This window comes from Eleginops maclovinus, chromosome 15 (genome assembly GCF_036324505.1).
Source record: "Eleginops maclovinus isolate JMC-PN-2008 ecotype Puerto Natales chromosome 15, JC_Emac_rtc_rv5, whole genome shotgun sequence".
Lineage (NCBI taxonomy): Eukaryota > Metazoa > Chordata > Actinopteri > Perciformes > Eleginopidae > Eleginops > Eleginops maclovinus.
The window spans coordinates 1,477,296-1,495,114 of NC_086363.1; the positions used below are offsets into that span (position 1 = coordinate 1,477,296).

At 42.4% G+C, this 17,819-nt stretch overlaps 1 protein-coding gene across 1 annotated transcript in view; it reads right to left on the reverse strand.

Moving 5' to 3' along the window:
• Positions 1-3,309: 3,309 nt before the first annotated feature.
• cnksr3 (cnksr family member 3) overlaps positions 3,310-17,819 on the reverse strand; it is a 32,168-nt gene continuing 17,658 nt past the window's right edge. The window contains exons 5-22 of the mRNA XM_063902616.1: positions 15,201-15,320; positions 14,909-14,968; positions 14,758-14,826; positions 14,175-14,324; positions 12,858-12,988; positions 12,592-12,776; positions 12,066-12,140; positions 11,391-11,695; positions 9,328-9,334; positions 8,280-8,420; positions 7,503-7,663; positions 7,049-7,122; positions 6,880-6,951; positions 6,141-6,196; positions 5,601-5,692; positions 5,159-5,513; positions 4,127-4,299; positions 3,310-3,999 (exon numbers count right to left, since the gene is read on the reverse strand). Of these exons, the coding sequence (XP_063758686.1) occupies positions 3,823-3,999; positions 4,127-4,299; positions 5,159-5,513; positions 5,601-5,692; positions 6,141-6,196; positions 6,880-6,951; positions 7,049-7,122; positions 7,503-7,663; positions 8,280-8,420; positions 9,328-9,334; positions 11,391-11,695; positions 12,066-12,140; positions 12,592-12,776; positions 12,858-12,988; positions 14,175-14,324; positions 14,758-14,826; positions 14,909-14,968; positions 15,201-15,320 (2,403 nt within the window). The 3' untranslated portion in view covers positions 3,310-3,822. The remainder of the gene's footprint in view (positions 4,000-4,126; positions 4,300-5,158; positions 5,514-5,600; positions 5,693-6,140; positions 6,197-6,879; positions 6,952-7,048; positions 7,123-7,502; positions 7,664-8,279; positions 8,421-9,327; positions 9,335-11,390; positions 11,696-12,065; positions 12,141-12,591; positions 12,777-12,857; positions 12,989-14,174; positions 14,325-14,757; positions 14,827-14,908; positions 14,969-15,200; positions 15,321-17,819) is intronic.

A 17,819-nucleotide genomic window follows, 5' to 3' on the forward strand; every position in this document is an offset into this window, starting at 1 on the left:
TAATCATCGTGGAGCCGTTTGGTACCGAGGCTGTGGACCCAACCGCTGACAAAAAAGTGATATGCCTCCAGACTTTTATAGACTTTCATCTGCAGTTTGGTGTAGTAGGATGTCTGAAGGACCAGATACTTTGTGATATCAACAGCCTCGATTGTCGGCAAATCTTTAGGTTCTGTCGAAACTGTCTAGGGAGTTTATTTACCAACTATTTTGTTTACCTTCATGGCTACAAGAGCCAGAGTCGTCTTCTGCAGTCCATCTGACACCATCTGTAGTGTCAGCCCATCCCTCTGAAAGAGAAGGCTTAGGTCTCTCAGCTCACTGAGAATGTCAAGAAGAAGATGAACAAAAATAACTGTCTTGAATTGCTTAAGTCCTTTCACAGTGTGGCTGCCTGCCCCTTCATGAGATCACTTGCTTCTCTATCATCCATGTCACTTGCGTGGCTCTCCAAATGGAAAAGGATGGCTTGGTAATTCCTGATAAGGGCTGACAAACTATGGAGTGTGTGCGGAAGCCACCGTGTACCATCGATAGTCCCTGGTTTGACCAGATGTATGTTGAGGGCTTCTGCCACAGTCTTGAGCTCACGGCTAGCTTTGGCTGATGTATGGTAGTGTTTGTAGATTCCGTTGATAATTTGCTTCAGTTCTGTGAGAGCTGGAAAAGATTTCATGCTGTCTAATGCGGTCAGCTCAAGACGATGAGCCACACACCAGATGGTCACCAGCGATCCAAACATCTCTTTCAGCCTGGCAGACACTCCATTTCTATGCCCGATCATCACAGAGGCCCCATCACATCCGAACCCAACCAACTTTGCCTTTAGGTCATCTTCTGAAAGCCCAGCTTGGTGAAGTCCAGACATTATGGCGTCTAGGATGCCCTGGCTGTTAGCATGCTGCAATGTCACCATAGTCAACATGACGTTGACAGGTAGACCATTTTCAATATAGGTGACATAAATGATCTCCTGGTCCTGCACTGATCGGTCAACAGAAGAGTCAGACATTATAGAAAAAAGTCTTGCAGCCTTTATCTTCTCTTCCAAAGACTTGTTCATGGTTTTAGCTATGTTGTCTATGAATGTCTGACAAGCGTGGTCATTTTTGTATGTGATTCCCAAGTTAAGGCCATTTTTGAAATGCAGATTCACTAATTTGGGAAATTTTGTAAAGGGTTCCTCCTCCTTTGCAACATAGTATGCTATGTGAAATAGCTTGATTAATTTATCCTTAACACCCTGATCCATTCTTAGAAGACAGTTTGGCAGAGGTGCGTTCTCAGGATTCTCCCGTACTCTGAGAGCCTTCTCACAATCATTGTGAGCAGATGTAAGGACGTGCATTTTTAGTGTTCTCACACGCACACTGTCGCCACTTACACCGATGAACAAAGAACTGTCTTTGGCCTTTGCTGGGAAGGATCTGCATGTTGAGCAGTACATCATTTTGGCAGCTGGATCAAACTCGGCAAAGGGGTATTGTTGCCTCCATTCAGGAAGCCGCTTCCTCTTCCTCTCTGTCCTTGGGCACTTGCAGCTCCTGAATTTAGTTAAGACAAAACATATGTTCATGTTATAATAATCTGATATAACATTACATAACATAGTAGGGTACAATGCTGTATAAAACTTTGTCTTAAAGCCCCGATGATGTCTTTGAGCCAGACCCCTGTTTTGTTTTAATATAGATATAGAAGACAACAACATTATCAATCGTAGAAGAAATGTTATTACCAAAGTGGTGAAATGCAACATTTCTATGAGCATTATAATCTTAGTCATTTTGATATTTTAGTCTTTGGTTTCAACAGATATACACGTAATATTTTCGGCCTGTTGGGGGAGCCCTGATCCCAAAAAATGCAGACATGCACAATGGTCAGGTCAGTTCGTTCTTGTTAAAGACACGTTCGATCGAACTGCCTGTTCGCGAACGTGCCATCACTAATGCACATTGAAGCCTTGCTTTTGCGGGCAAAATCTACTGGGAGATTACTCTCTCTCAACATGACACATTATTCTCATACCAAAGTTGATTGACAAACTAAAATTACTTTGCGACCCCTTTTCTAATCGTCACCCAATCTGACTGACGTTCTTGACCCAAAAAAGAATGATTAGCTAAACGTTTTTGCAGCTAAAGATTTTAGTCACTGACTGGCTGACAAAGAAAATACAAAAATGATAGGCTACACCTCTTCTTCTGGTCAACTGTATTTCACATCATTTTCACAAACTTCAAAAGAACATGAGACCGCATTTTAGGACGTTTATATGCATTGTAAGGCACACTTCAGTTGCTAGCGTTAGCTATTGCTGAGCACTAGCTAGCGTTAGCTATTGCTGAGCACTAGCTAGCGTAGCTAACATTGACACTTAAGACAACTAACTTACCACAGTGGAAGCCGATGAATCATGACCAGGACTTGGGATGTCTTCGTTTCGGGAGTCGGCAGTATCGGGGCTTCATCAGGGGGCTTTTTATTCAACCACCTCAGCATTTCTTTCTTCTTTTTTTAACTGTCATTGATGACGGTGCATTCTCTCGCTCTATGAACGTTGCAGTGGCGCGAATCTAGCTAGCAGCAGTCAGCGGCAGAGTGGATGACGTAGAATGCATGCTATGATTTGACAGCCCTCTCGTGAGGTGCCGCGAGAACGTCAACCTTCTATAGTTTCGCCGTCCACACGTTTTTATTCAATTATTTAAACCGAAAAAGATACTCATATTTAAGGACTTTGCAAATAACACCAATTTCGAAGTTTTCACTGTCCCGAAATAGTCCCAGACAAAATATACTCAAGTACAAGGTCTGAGTACTTCTACTTTTACTCAAGCACAATATCTGAGTACTTCTACTTTACTCAAGAACAAGATCTGAGTACTTCTACTTTTACTCAAGTACAATATCTGAGTACTTCTACTTTTACTCAAGCACAATATCTGAGTACTTGTCCCACCTCTGTTTATTACCAGTTTATTTCCACTGGTGTAAATTGAACATTTTTGATATCTTTTTTTTACCTCGGAGTGATTCATCCTTCGTCGTCTGCAGCTGATAGACAATCTTTGCCACGTCTCTGCCGTTGGATTTCATGATGACTCTGTGGCGCCCTCTGCTGGTGGAAACGCCACATTACACAATCATGTGTGTGGGGTAGGTTATAAGTATGAGTAATGCATTTAAACTGTTATTTAAAGGTTAAGAAATCTACTTTTAATACTATACATGATTAAAATATTATCAGTCATGAATTAATGTAAAGAAGAATTTCAAAGTTGTTCTTATTGAGATCACAACTGATTATTATTTCAATACGGTTTATTATTCTGATTTTATCCCTATTATTAATACATTTCTTGGTTTGTAAACATCGTGACACCTTTACAATATTTATTTCATCCAAAGCTTTACATAATTATGAAAAACATCTTCAGAAACTATTGCAGAAACATTTGTTCATTTGTATTAATTTAATGTAATTCTTTTCAGTTTTCTGGTGTAACTCTTTCCCAGAAATAATAATAATGATAATACACAAACTGTATTACGTGGTGGAAAGAGAATGTAAACACTCGAGAACTTCAATGAGGAAAATAAAACCAAGGTGTTTGATGATAATAATACTAAATAGAAAAACAATCAAATATAAAACAAAGACATAAAAAAATATATTTCAGATATTAATGAGATAACGATATTTGTACAGCTGTAATAAACATCTTTGATTAACACATATATATTAAGTACAGTGCCTGAGGGAAAGGGTGTAAACAACATTACAGTGAAATTGGTGATTTCGATGTGTAAGCCCCTTCATGTCGTTAAAGCGCCCTCGGGTTCCTGCTCTGCAGCGCCCCCTGCTGCCTGGCTGCGCTGAGCGATCTCCTGCAGCAACAGGAAGTTAGAGAGCCTCCACTTCCTGTACGTCGGCGCCGCGAGAGTCGGGTCGGTCAGAATCTGACCCACGGTCTGCAGCTCCAACTGTTTGGCCTGAAGGCCGGAGGGATGTAAACATACATGTCAATATCCTGAGATCATTGGTGGAAAGTGGAAGAAGTCCTTTCACTGAACAGGACCAGAGTCCTTTTGTATTAGCATCTATTCCTCCTGAACTCACCTTGAGCGTGCTGCTGAGGATCCGCAGCCGGTGCAGCTCCTCGTTGATCTTGTCGTTGGAGCAGCGGCGGATGAACGAGGCCCTGAAGTCTTTCTGAGACCACTGCCCAACGGGGGAGAGGCGGGCTGCCTTCAGGCGCCTGTAGAGAGTCTCCATGTCGTCCGGAGGAGGGTCTGCAGAGAACAGACGCAGTGATGGAAGAAGTACTCAGATCTTGTCGTGGAGTAAAAGTACTTCAAACACACTGAGAAAGTACTTTAAAATGGAGCCATGATGCAGTCAAAAAGCCCTTACACTACCTAAATAAAACATACTAATAACAACCAAAACATTTCAAATAAAATAACAACATTATCTACTGATAAGAATAAAAAGAATTCAACTCATAATAACTAATACTCTTAATTATAATAAGTACCAATAAATGCCTGAAATAGAAAATGTATATGAAATTTAAATGTAGAAAATGATTATATGAATATTATTTATTTAATATTTATTATTTGTATTACTATTATTATTATAAATATGATCATTTAATGTCCACTTTCTATTGTTAGTAATAATAATGATAATGATAAATGAAGATGAAGATTCAAGATTCAACTTTATTGTCATTGCACAGAGTACAAGTACTAGGACAACGAAATGCGGTCTCTGCATTTGACCCATCCTAGTGTTAGGAGCAGTGGGCTGCCATTATGTACGGCGCCCGGGGAGCAGTGTAGGTAACCAGTGTCTTGCTCAGGGACACCACGGTGGCACTTGGTCTTTCGGGGACTTGAACTGGTGACCTTCCAGTTCCCAGGCCAAGCCCCTATGGACTTCGCCACCACCGCCAAATAATGATAATAATAATAATAATAATAATAATAATAATAATAATAATAATAATAATGATAATAATGATAATGATAAATTGGTGCTTTTATGTTAGGTGTTATGTAGTTGATGCGGTGGAAGTGTTTGTTTGTTTTCATTGATCTGCTCACATGTAAACAATAGTATGTTAAACAGTGACGGTGTGTTTACCGTTTACGACCTCTCCTCCTTCTTCTCTTCCTCCTTCTCCTCCTTCTCCTTCTTCTTCTCCTTCTTCTCCTCTTCCTCCTTCTCCTTCTTCTTCTCCTCCTTCTTCTTCTCCTCTTCCTCCTTCTCCTTCTTCTTCTCCTTCTTCTTCCCCTCCTTCTTCTTCTCCCCCTTCTCCTTCTTCTCCTTCTTCTTCTTCTCTTTCTTCTTCTCCTCTTTCTTCAGCAACGAGCCGCAGAGGGACGGACCCTCCTCCTCGGCCCTCCCACACCCTTCTTTTTCCTTGTCTTCTTCTGCTCAGAGTTCCTCCCTCCTTGCTGTAGGGGAGGGACGGAGAGGGAGGCTGGACATCCTCTCCCTGAGAGGGGGAGGACGGTAGGTTATAAGATTGATGTGAGCAGGATTTGTGTGTGTGTGTGTGTGTGTGTGTGTGTGTGTGTCTTACGCTTTCAGATTCTGCTGCTTCCTGCACCGAGGTCAGAGGACAGGAAGTGGACGAACACTCGTCGTCCTGATCGCTGCCCTCACTGTAGCACTCTGTACACACACACACACACACACACACACACACACACACACACACACACACACACACACACACACCACCCTGTGAAATGCTAGGAGTAAAAGTCCTGCGTTAAAAACTCATATTTCTGTATTTAATTCTATTTCTTCTTTAACTTATTCAAATAATAAAAGATAAATAACCACATAATCATAAATACATGTATTATTATTCATACATAATAAAACATTTATGTAGGTTTAAAAATGTTTTGCTTTGATGAATAATTCTGTGTTCTTTTCTGGGAACAAGTGAAGTACAGAAGAAGGAACTCCAGCTTCAGAATATGTATTTATATTCCCGTTATTAGTTTAATAATGAGAATATAAATACAATCATTATTAGTTTAATAATGATTGTATTTTTTCATTATGCATATTATTTTGTAATGTTTCCTGTGTTTAGCCCCGTATATCTGACCTCCAGTGTTGATCAGCCCACTCGGCTTGGCTGCTACAGACAGCTTACTGATCCACCTGCACACACACACACACACACACACACACACACACACACACACACACACACACACACACACACACACACACACACACACACACACACACACACACACACACACACACACACACACCATATTTACAATCATTACAAACGTGTCATTTAAAGCCTCCCTTATTCTAAAGCCGTCTGTAAGTGACTCAGCACCATGACAATGAAATAGATTCATATCTAATAATCTAATGTTTGACAGAAATGACTCGGCATCTTTCCTCGCAACACAAAACAAGAAGTACAATAAAGATGAGAGATGATAAGAGGAAGAAGAGGAACTGCTAAAAATGATGCAGAGATATAAAAACCACACAGCTTTTCATTAGACATGAAGTCTGCTGCAGGCGTGTGGGATCCTGAGAGGAGTTTTCAGTGTGGGATCCTGAGAGGAGTTTTCAGTGTGGGATCCTGAGAGGAGTTTTCAGTGTGGGATCCTGAGAGGAGTTTTCAGTGTGGGATCCTGAGAGGAGTTTTCAGTGTGGGATCCTGAGAGGAGTTTTCAGTGTGGGATCCTGAGAGGAGTTTTCAGTCGCTGTGGGGACCTGGGACATGTCCTCTAGCGCCACAAACAGCCCATAACCTCTGACCTGTTTGCAAATCAAATGCTATCAGCGCTACTGCGAATGAAATGAAATAAAAGAATCACTTGTTCATGTCTGCGAAGTTCTCTGCAGCGATGAAGATGGTCACAACCAGAGGGTGGCTGGCTGTTATGGCACTGAAACACAACACGGGGGGAGGGGGGGGGGGTTAATGATACAGAAGAAAGAATACTTCATGATCAAGTGTCACACGGACAAACAAACATGGCGTACTGTTTCTTCTTGCAGTCTTTGGCCTTTTGGATGGTGAAGCCGGGCAGGTAGATGAATCCTTCAGCTTTCTCCGCCTGCAGAGGAGAGGAGCAACGCCTCAGAGACTCAAACACACTCAGGCCCAGCAGGAAGCAACTCAAAATGATCACAAAGACACCACACAGACCAACAGTGACGCACAGAAACTACAAAGACACTCACACAAGCATAAAAACGGGCAAGAGAACTACACAAAAAGAGCAAAAATAATGACAGGAAAGGTGTGTAGATTGTGTGACTCTCGGTGAGGTAGTGGGGCCGTTTGCTCGTCTGTATCAAGAGGCACATTTGACTTTATAGTTAATATTCTTATTCACCTGCTTTTAATCACTTACACTTAAATGAATCAGCTATTTTAAAAAAGGATGAATGTAAAGGAGTAAAAAGTACAATATTCTAGGTTTCTGTGACTCACCATCTTGTCGGTGTACCAGTACAGCGAGCTCTTCTTCATGACGAACCAGTATCTCTTCCATCTGGTTCCCAGGAAGCTGCGGGAATCCTTCCTGCGGAGGAGCCAGCCCTGACAGTCCGACAGCCCCAGGTCCCGGACCGAGACCCGCCGCCGGCTCATGGCTGCAGGACACACAACACACACCTCATGAGCCCTGAAGTCAAAAATCACACCCTTCCTCTTGGAGTCAGTCAAACTAAAGCAGACATCCACGAAATGCACGATTCAAAACCAGCTATTACAACAAACACACAGAGGAACTTCTAACAGTTCATGCAGCACACGTTATGGTGTTCCTTTGCAGAAATACAAATATAGACCTAACATGTCGTCACGTCACAGCTATAAGGAGCTCTCTTTTAAAAACGTCCTTAAAATAAAATAAAATACTTAGTGAAATTTATTGACTAACTTTTCAACAGAAATGTATTGGTTCATTTATACATTCAGGATTTGCTTCATAGCCATATTATGATTTTATAGATGTGTTTATCTGTCCGTCTCTAACCATATGTGTGGCTTTGTTTTGTCCATGTCTCTAAATATATCGGTGCAAATAAAATGAAGGAGAATAGCAAATTTTTGTTTCTACGTTTCTAAATAACTCATCCTTTCTTCCCAGTAAACAATGGCCCAGTTGAGCTCGATGATCCTCCCAGCTCTCCCACATTGAGGTGACATTTAAAAGCTGCTTCAGAGACTATATACCACAAAAACACCCTGAAAGAACGGCCTTACCAGCTGCAGATTGGACGTCCATCAGTGTGTTGTCTCTGCAGCTCAGCAGAAGAAGAAGCTGCGTGTGAGAATGTATACATCTAACCAGAAACACACTAAAATCACCCACACACACACACACACACACACACACCACACTTCCTGTTTCATGCATTGATCATGACCCCTCTGTTTCTTACAGACTCGCTGCACTCTAACTTCCTGTTTCTTGTCTAGAAAAAACCCATTTAATGTCCGACGTTTCGTTTTAGATTTCTTCTGCAATAAAGACTTTTCATCACGTGACAATTAAAGATTACTCAAAGCAAAAAAATAACAAAAGGATTCTTACTTCTCGTTTAAATGAAGGGAACATTATCTCATAATTTCAAGTGTGACCTTAGTTTGAGAGGGGAATAATGAAGTACAGCTCAACGAGTCTGATCAGTGGAAATACATGTGGTCAATAATGTCCTCTAGGTGGGGCAATCACTCTTAACTTTCCAAAAGGGTTCAGCCTTGAAAGAACTTCATGTGGAAAGGCACCGAAACCTACTTTAAAAGACTATTGACACTGGATGGACTTTGCAGCCAGATAAATACAGCTTCTGCTCTTTAGTTATATAATGCTAATACTTTGTCAAATGTGTTGCTCCTAAAGATGTTTCCTCATCTGAATTAAGGATGCAGGGGTATTCGCAGGTTGGGTTTAAAAAAATAAAGTCAGCTTCTTTTGGATTTCCGTAAAGCCAGACTGGTTTACATGTGACAACAGAGCTTCCAATTCTAAACAAAACCCTGAGATTTAAATGAAGGAAAAGTTCAAAACATGATGAGTTTTGTGGCTAAATATGTTGAAGGAAATAAACGTGTGACGTCACATTAAACACGTTTCTGCAGAATGAATACAAATAGGCTACAGGTGTATTACTGTGCTGTTTTACAGGTTAATAATTCTACCAAACGATATCCTGTAAACACTCAATTTCTCTGTCATTTTCAAAATAAAATTCACTTTATTTCTTATAATTTGCACAAGTTACAAAGCATAAGGGGGATCATATCATACTGCAACTCTGGCAAAAAATCAGATGTACACATATAGTTTGAATCCAGTTAAACTAATAAGAGACTCTCACAAATGATCTGACAGGAAAATCAGACTCCTGATTTGCTGCGTTCAGAAACAAAAATCTAAACCCTGCAGCTCCAGCGAAGAACACGCCTCTGTGATATTTACAGTTTCATTACACTCTGATCATCTTATGTACAAGCTTTTATATCTCTTGCATAATGTGTTGTTAGTATAAACACCTCAGAAACACTTTTCAAAAAATGAAATGAGGGAACTTAAGGAGATCCTCAGATTGTAAACCTCAGAGGATCTAAAACACTTCCCTGAGGAACTCCGTCAAAAAGATTTTCATAAATATACACAAGAGCTCCTCAGAAAAGGTCAAGAAGAACCACTGAAGTTGTTTAAGGGCAGGAAACCAAACCTAAAACACTTTCTATCATCTGAATTTACCTGAAATGTTAGACTTTATCAAAGTTTATGCAAATGAAATGACGAATGGACTTAAGTGTAGGTTTTAGATTTACATTTTAGGGTAAAATCTCTTGAGGTCAACGCAGTGTTTTGGGGATTTCACATATAGTCTTCACTCATATCACCCAAATATACTTAAAAAATGGAGCTCATTTTCTCTTTGGCTGTTGTGAGAGTTCATAAATTCTTCAGATTGATTTTATTAAAAGGATTTCCTTTAATTCTTTACTTACAAAAACCTTTTGACTGCTTCCTTAAAATGTATAAAAGCCATAAAAAAACACATTTCTTTTCAATAAATCCCATTAATGTTGTTATTTAGCATGCTCCATTGGCCTGGGTAAGAATGATTTAAACAATCAGTCAAAAACGTCTCCTAAAAACCAGTTCATAATATTATTGTTGTAACTTTTTAGTGACTAAGGCCTTTGTGAAGCTTCAGAAATATTTAGAAATAACAGTGTTGAGCTCTTGTGTGTTTGTTGCCTTCTCATGAACTGAAAGGCACACTGATCAAATAAAAAGGCTCTATAAAACATATTTACAGTCAAAGGTAAGAGGCACCAGCGGCTCCTGAGATTGAGAGGATAAGATCAGATGCAGCAGCTCTAACATTTAGAAAAGCTTCATCATTTTAAACTGAAAACACTGCAGTTTGATTATTTGCTCTGAATCGGAACTTGTCTTTGAACCCCAAGGCCTTCAGCGTTAACTGATTCCTATCCTGTTAATGGAATTCTGTATAAACCAAAATGTGTTGAAAACAAAAACCAGCTTCATTCTCACAGATTAAGGCTAACTTTGACACACATCTAAAGGCTTTTGGAAGGGTCAGAGACTCACGACCAACCATTTCTGTTCCTATTTCTGGAGTTAGACGTCCTGTATGGAAGCTCAGCAGGTCCAAACTGTGTTAGTGAAAGCTTGTTTTCAGCGTACAGAAAGCGGACGTTGAAAAGTGCAGTAACAGTTTTTATCAACATCGGAAACCGGTTCAAATTCAGAACTGGTTTTAGGTATTTTCAGTGAAATGCATAGTTATCAGTTGCATTCAAACAAAAATGTCTTTTTACAAGAAGGTTTCAGCAGCTAATTCCACTCCAATATGCAAGTGTCTTTAAGGCTTAAGGAGAGGTGTGTTCCAGATGTGCAGGTTGCTTCATTCCACTTTGCATGTGTGATTGTCCAGCTTCGATAAACTCACACTGATAAGCAGGCTTTGAAAGGTCTTTTCAAACTCATCTCCATGTTTTCATTCAGTCTGTAGATCCTCAGTGACCCGATTAATCTTCCATTAAAAAACACGTTGGCTGTAGAAGTCATCAGCGTCGGAAGTATTCATCCTGAGGAAACCATCAATTTGGTTCCTTTAAACCCATCAGTGTACAATTGTATTTAATATAATAACCCTGGTCACAGCTTAGGGGAAGGAACGGGAGGTGCCTTAGAGGATCCTCGAGGCGGAGAATAATAAATCTGTTCGAAGTACTGTTCTGTTCCGTGTTGACTTTTTGGTTTATTCCAGAAGTTGGTTTTCAATGATATGTAGTCTTGCTGAAGGTCTTGAAAGTTGGGACTCATCAGTGGCTGAGCAGCCGGAGGCGGGCGAGCCAGCCTCCCAGCAGCGACGTGGGCTTGGTGTTGGCCAGCGGAGGGGAGGAAGCAGCAGCAGATGGGGGGGCGGAGGGCTTCTTGGACGCCGCCTCCTGGTAGGGGATGGTGGAGGAGTTGTGCAGGTTGGCGTTGATGAAGCACTGGCTGCCTCGGATGTGGTCGACGCCGCGGACAGACGGGTGTCCTCGGTACGGCAGCGGGAAGCACGGCTCCTCCTCCGTGATGGTGCTGATCCCCTCGTTACTCAGATACCGGTGCAGGACCTCCTGGTGACCTGTGGGGGGGCAGAGGGGGATGATGAGGGATAAAGTCTGTTTGAAAGTCATGTGTAAATGAAAAATGTTGCGGCTGCCTGCATTCATTATATTGTTGGTGGCTGTTTGAGCGTCGGAAAGAACTGTTAATGTGTCTTTGTTTAACCGCTCTGACTTCCACTAGCAGCCTGATATCTCACACACACACACTGCCACACACACACACACACACACACACTCAGTTTGTTCCTGAAGGTGAAGCTGCTGAGGTTAATAATCCACGAGGGAAACATCTGAAGCACGCAGCGGCGGTTTGTCCCGGCTGTTAATGAGACAGACAGGCGACACGTTACTGATAGCGGTCAGATTACAGCAGCAGGTGCAGCTCACCTTTCCTCCCCACGGGCCGGCAGGACGGGTCACCTGAGAACGACTCTACCGGCATGGAGACCGGTCGAGGTTTACCTGCAGGAGCAGACACAACAAGGTACAATGTGGAAGGAAATAAAAACTATTTGATTTTGTTTTTATTTTAGGACTGTTGTTGTTGTTGTTGTGCCCGATAAACACATTTCAACAGACTGGGACATTTCACTCAGTCTTTGGGTTAGTTTAAACGAGGGAATCAGTGGAAAGCTGCACATTTAAATGTAGCTATTACTGTTCATTGTTTTAAATTGGAGCCTTTAATACTGGTTGATTCTTTTCAAGTAATATAGCTATTGCAATATCCACTAAAGTATTTGCATATGGTGCTCTTATAAGTGTAGAAATCTGTGTGTGTGTGTGTGTGTGTGTGTGTGTGTGTGTGTGTGTGTGTGTGTGTGTGTGTGTGTGTGTGTGTGTGTGTGTGTGTGTGTCTGTGTGTGTGTGTGTGTGTGTGTGTGTGTGTGTGTGTGTGTGTGTGTGTGCTCACAGCGTGCAGAAGATCTCTGTCTGAGGGATACATGGATTGGTTGGTTGTGTTCAGGTGGGGGGGGGCTGACAGGCGTCCGGTTGTCCTCGGCAAAAGTGAAGCGGCGCCGCACGTCTGCGTCCAGACACGAGTTCGGAGACTTCGGCCTCATTTTCACCCCCGAGGACACGTTCAGGTTCCCATCCCTGCAGGGGGAGCAGAGGGGTTAACTCTCACTATCACCTGGACTGGGATTCTGTAATGGGGGGAGTCAGTGTGGTTCTCACAGCGGCGTGTATGGAGCTGCGGGGGGTGGAGGGACGTACACATCCAAGGTGGCCGTCTTCCCTCTCTTCCCAGGAGCCTCTGAGGCTTCAGGCTGTCGAGATCTGTAAAGCCCTGGAGCTCCCTGAGAGGTCTGCAGAGGAGGAAACAGAAACATGAATTACACAGAGTGTCTGTGGAGCTGTAACAGCAGAGTCAGGATGGATTTATGGTGTTTATCATAAAACAACAGTAAGACGCTCCCGCTGAGACGAGAAACCGCAGACCAAGCTCTTTCGTTTCCTTCCTCGCCTCCAGAGCTTCTGTATTTTTATAAACACAGGAACTTCACTCAGCTTCTGCTTCCCCTGAAGTCCCCCAGAGTCCCGACAACATGTCTGAAGGACTTAAAGACGCAGAGAAAGGAGCTCTGCTGATTTAAGGTCTGTGCTGACCACCGTGAATACACTGGTTTACTGTGACTACGTCCTGCTGATACAAATACTCACTGAGGCACCAAACGTGGAGTCATCCGCTGCAGTAATGGTACTTAAGTACAATCAATTCCTCCTAAAGCTGCTCCACTTTTAAAGCCACCTTATTGATAAAGAAATGATTGAATTCACCAACAGTGAAACCCACGATCATGTACTTTAGATAAGAAGGTGGTGAGCGTTGATTCCAGATAACTGCAGTGAGGTAAAGACAGACGGACTTCAGGTCTGTTCTGAAAGCACAGATCAGAACAGCGGGGAGGAATCTAAGACTCCTATCTTCCCTAAACACACACATCCTGGACGCATGTCAACACGAAGCCCTGAAGGCCTCCTGCTGGAGTCAGAATCGTCGCGCTGTGGAGTGAGTCACCTCTCAGAGATGTCTGACACCGCCGGTCGGACTGTTTCCTGTCTGTTAATATTTCCAGTAAAACAAAAGAAGGGATGCATTGTTCCCACACACCTCAGAGAGCAGCAGGCTGCTGTGTTTACCGGTCGCTCACAAACTGAAAAGTCTCGTTGACAGCAGGAGAAAGCAGCAGAGGGGAGCTTTATTTACCCAGAAGTCACCACGACCAACAGCTGCTGGTTGTTTTTGTTTACTTCCTCAGTGTGACACTCTGCAGGGGATTCTTTTGAACTGCATTAATCATTTTCTGATCACAGGCAGAATCTCACCTTATAACCACAGAGCTACCTTTGCTGTTGGTACTTCTTTAAAAAAGAAAAGGACAGGTGTGTGTGTGTGTGTGTGTGTGTGTGTGTGTGTGTGTGTGTGTGTGTGTGTGTGTGTGTGTGTGTGTGTGTGTGTGTGTGTGTGTGTGTGTGTGTGTGTGAGCTCACCTGTACGAGCGGCGGCCTCCAGCGCAGGTTTTTCAGCGGAGCGGGGGCGAAACCTCCGGACGTTCCTGAAGGCCTCTTCTTCAGCAGCAGCACCACGCCCCCTGACTCCGCCCTCAGCGCCCCCACCAGGGGCTTCAGCTGCCAGCCCACCTGGACCAATCACAGAGCAGAACTCATTAGCTGTACTGCATTACTTAGACGACGCGGTTTGGAACGTAGGCTTACAACTTTGAATGTAATTCTTTAAGACCTGTTCGCTCACTAAATGTTTTTATTGATCAAAATGAAACTAAGAGTTAGAAAAACTGTAGTGGCCAATTAAGGAATAAGCGTATTTAAGTTTTGATTCAAAGTTTCTTTAATTGATATTTGATATATAAAGAAGTCTCTGACAACAAAACACAGAGTCAGTACCAAAAGGGAACAATGTCCAGAATGATATCTTATTACACATTTGTGTGATTTTGTCGTCATTTGCATTTGAGATTTGAGTTATTTCTAAGCTCTTATTGGGCAATGAATCCAAGAGGACGGTTGTGCTGAATCAGCCTGAAATCAACAGAGCTGAAGGAGTTGGACTCACCACTGTCTGTCTGTTGACCTGCACCACTTCATCTCCAGCATGAATCCTCTGAGTCTTATCTGCAGGAGACTGGGGGGCAGAACCACAGTTATCCTCTTGTGGGAGGTGAATTAAAGAGATTACATGTGGTTATAAATGTCTGTTCTCTCACGTTCTCTGTGGTTCCTGTGATGACGTGCAGCCCGTCGTAGGTGGACTTGATGTAGATACCCTGAAGGATTCAAAGAGAATGTAAATGTGAATCTCCTCCGTGAATAACTCTGTGTGGTTTCTCTGTAAGTCCTCCCTGCAGGGGTGGTTTCTCTTCTTGGCCCTACATCTGGTTCTGTTTTGGACTCGGTGCTGCTTGTGGTTCATGGTGCAGCAGTAAAGTACCTGTTAGCGTTCTCTGGCAGGAAGTGAGGTTAAACTGTCTTCTTTTTATTTATTGCAGCTGAGCTCACCAGTCCCTCCCCGGGCTTGACGTTGGTGATGTGCACCTCCTCCAGGCAGGACAGGTCGCTCTTGGAGGGGTCGGAGGTCGCCTGAGCCGTCTTCTCACAGACGCCGTTCAGAGCTCGAGACTGGAGCACACAGAAGGAGAAATAAAAAGGGTTTAATTCACTAAATAAAATCGAGTTACACACGGAGCGGAGAGGATTGGTTGAGCCATAGACTAGAATATAGTAACGTAGTATCTTTAAAGTGATGTAATATTATATTGATGTGTGAAAATCCAATCAGATAATAAAACAATAACAGATATGAAATCGTACATATTATTAGATTATACGTTGTTGAAATCTCCTTATATTTGGCAATAAAAATATCAGGTTTATTCCTCCGTTCATTTTCACTTCTCATTTGACTGAATCACAAGTTTGACATCCTCCTCAGGAAGCCATCAAACTCTCTTTAGAAAGTTAAATATAAAACCCCACAGACAGAGAGACGATCCAGAGAGGAAGTCAGAGGCAGCTCGGCGGTGTCAGGAGTTTCTATCTCCTGTGATGGCGAGCAACTGTTTAAAAACGCTGATCACTAGCCGTCCGTCCCTGACCTCTGACCTCTCCGTGGAGAACTCAGTGTGTTTCAGAGAACAACACATTATCATATTCCATTTACAAAAATAGTCTCAGAAATTAAAGTAGAGGGATGCAAACTCATCCGGTATGACAAGGGTGACAAGGATCCGACCAGGTAACAGCATGGTTTGTCTCCTGCAATGGTTCAACCTGACTGAACATCGAGGATTATCTCAATGTGCAGCCTCACAGTGGGGGGGCTGAGGTCATGGGAAACATTAAGGTGAGGAGGAAAACACAAACCCGCAGGAAATGACAAGTAAACCAGAACAACATGCTGCCCAGGAGAGCCGCTCCTCTGATGTGAACATGTCGGGGATTCGGCTGTTTATAGTGACTGGCTCATCTCTAGGGGTGGGGGGGGGACGGACGTGTAAACGACAAACTACATGTTGCTGATGGTTTTTAACCACACTGAGGGGGTGCTTGTTTTGTTCACAGGCTCTGTATCTAGCTACGCAGTGTTTCCCTTTCTGTCACCTGGACAAACAAAGTGAACAAAAGCCTTTCAGAGAGAAACTCGCCTCCATGTGTCTCTGCTGAGAGAGTGAGGCTGTTAGTGATGGATGAAGTATTCAGAGTATTTACTGCAGCTAGAGTACTTTAAAGGCTGGGAAAATACTCCAGTAACATTAAGTCCTGCATTCAAACCCTTAAGTAAAGAGTGGATCAGCGAAATGTTCCAGAAGTAAAGTATCGACTGTGCAGCAACATGTTCCCTATTTGAAGTAGATCTTTTTCATATGTTGTATTAAACATTTTAACAATGAATATATTCGATTTAGGATTAGATAACCGTTGTTATACTGATGAAGAATTATTTTTGAGTAAATTGGGTAACTGTGATGTTGGCTGTATTTTATGTTCAAATAAATAAAAAATATTGTGGATAAAAAACTGGATTTGGGAGGAAGAAGAGGGTTTGGCTCTGCAGGCCTGAGATGTTAGTAATAAATACAATTATATATGTGTTCTTTGTGCTAGTTTAACCTCTTCTAGACACTGTTTGGTAGTTAAATCTGCAGCAAGGCTTCATATTGTATAAGATCTTCAGATGTCTGTAGCTTTGTCGATATCCCTGCTGCTGCAGGATATTCACGAGGAGCAAGGATGTCGTTTTTAACAGTGTGAAGTTAAAAACTGATTAGAGGAGGGTCAGAGGGTCATGAGGTCACGTTAGGAACTGATATTCCGGAGGGAAAGTGATTCAACATCAGCTGATTTAGGATTCTGGGAACAACAGGGCGACCAACAGGAAGTGTTATCTAAACAGTGCCAGGCGAGGCTCGCTAATGAAACATGTCGGACACTACCGGGCGCTTGGTGGGACGGAATGGGTGGGTGTCACGGGGGTGTGTGTGTGTACTGACGACAACTAATGTTGTAGAGGTAAACAGTCGAGGGGTGCTGTTTTGTCACACCTTATCCAGTACGCTTTCCCTTCTGTCCTGACAAGGCAAGTGAATCAAAAGCCTATCTCGAGGAGGAAACTTCGCTCCAGTTCTCTCTGCAGAGAGTGAGGTGTTAGGAATGGTTGAAGTACTTGATTTTTACTGCAGCGAACTTATACAGGCTGGCAGAAAGACCCCTGACATTAAGAGCACTGCATTCAACCCTTAAAGTAGAGTGTATCGAAGAGACTGTGCGAGAAGGTCCTTTTGAATGTAGATCTTTAATATTTGTAATTAAACCTTTTAATATGAATATATTCATTTAGGATTTCGATCAATTGTGATACTGTGAGAATTATTGAGGAAAAACTGTGCAGGTTTGAGGTATATTATGTTCAAATTAATAAATGTAGTTTAGTGGATAAAAAAGGATTGGCAGTGAATAGAATGACGTTTGCCATTTGGAGGCCGAGATGATTATATAAATACTAATATCTGAATGTGTTCTTGTGACAGGTTCGCTCATAAGAAAACTGTTTTAGTAATCACAAGGCTCTTTGAAATAAGTTTCTTTCTGTACTTGCGATATTCCCTGCTCAACAGAATA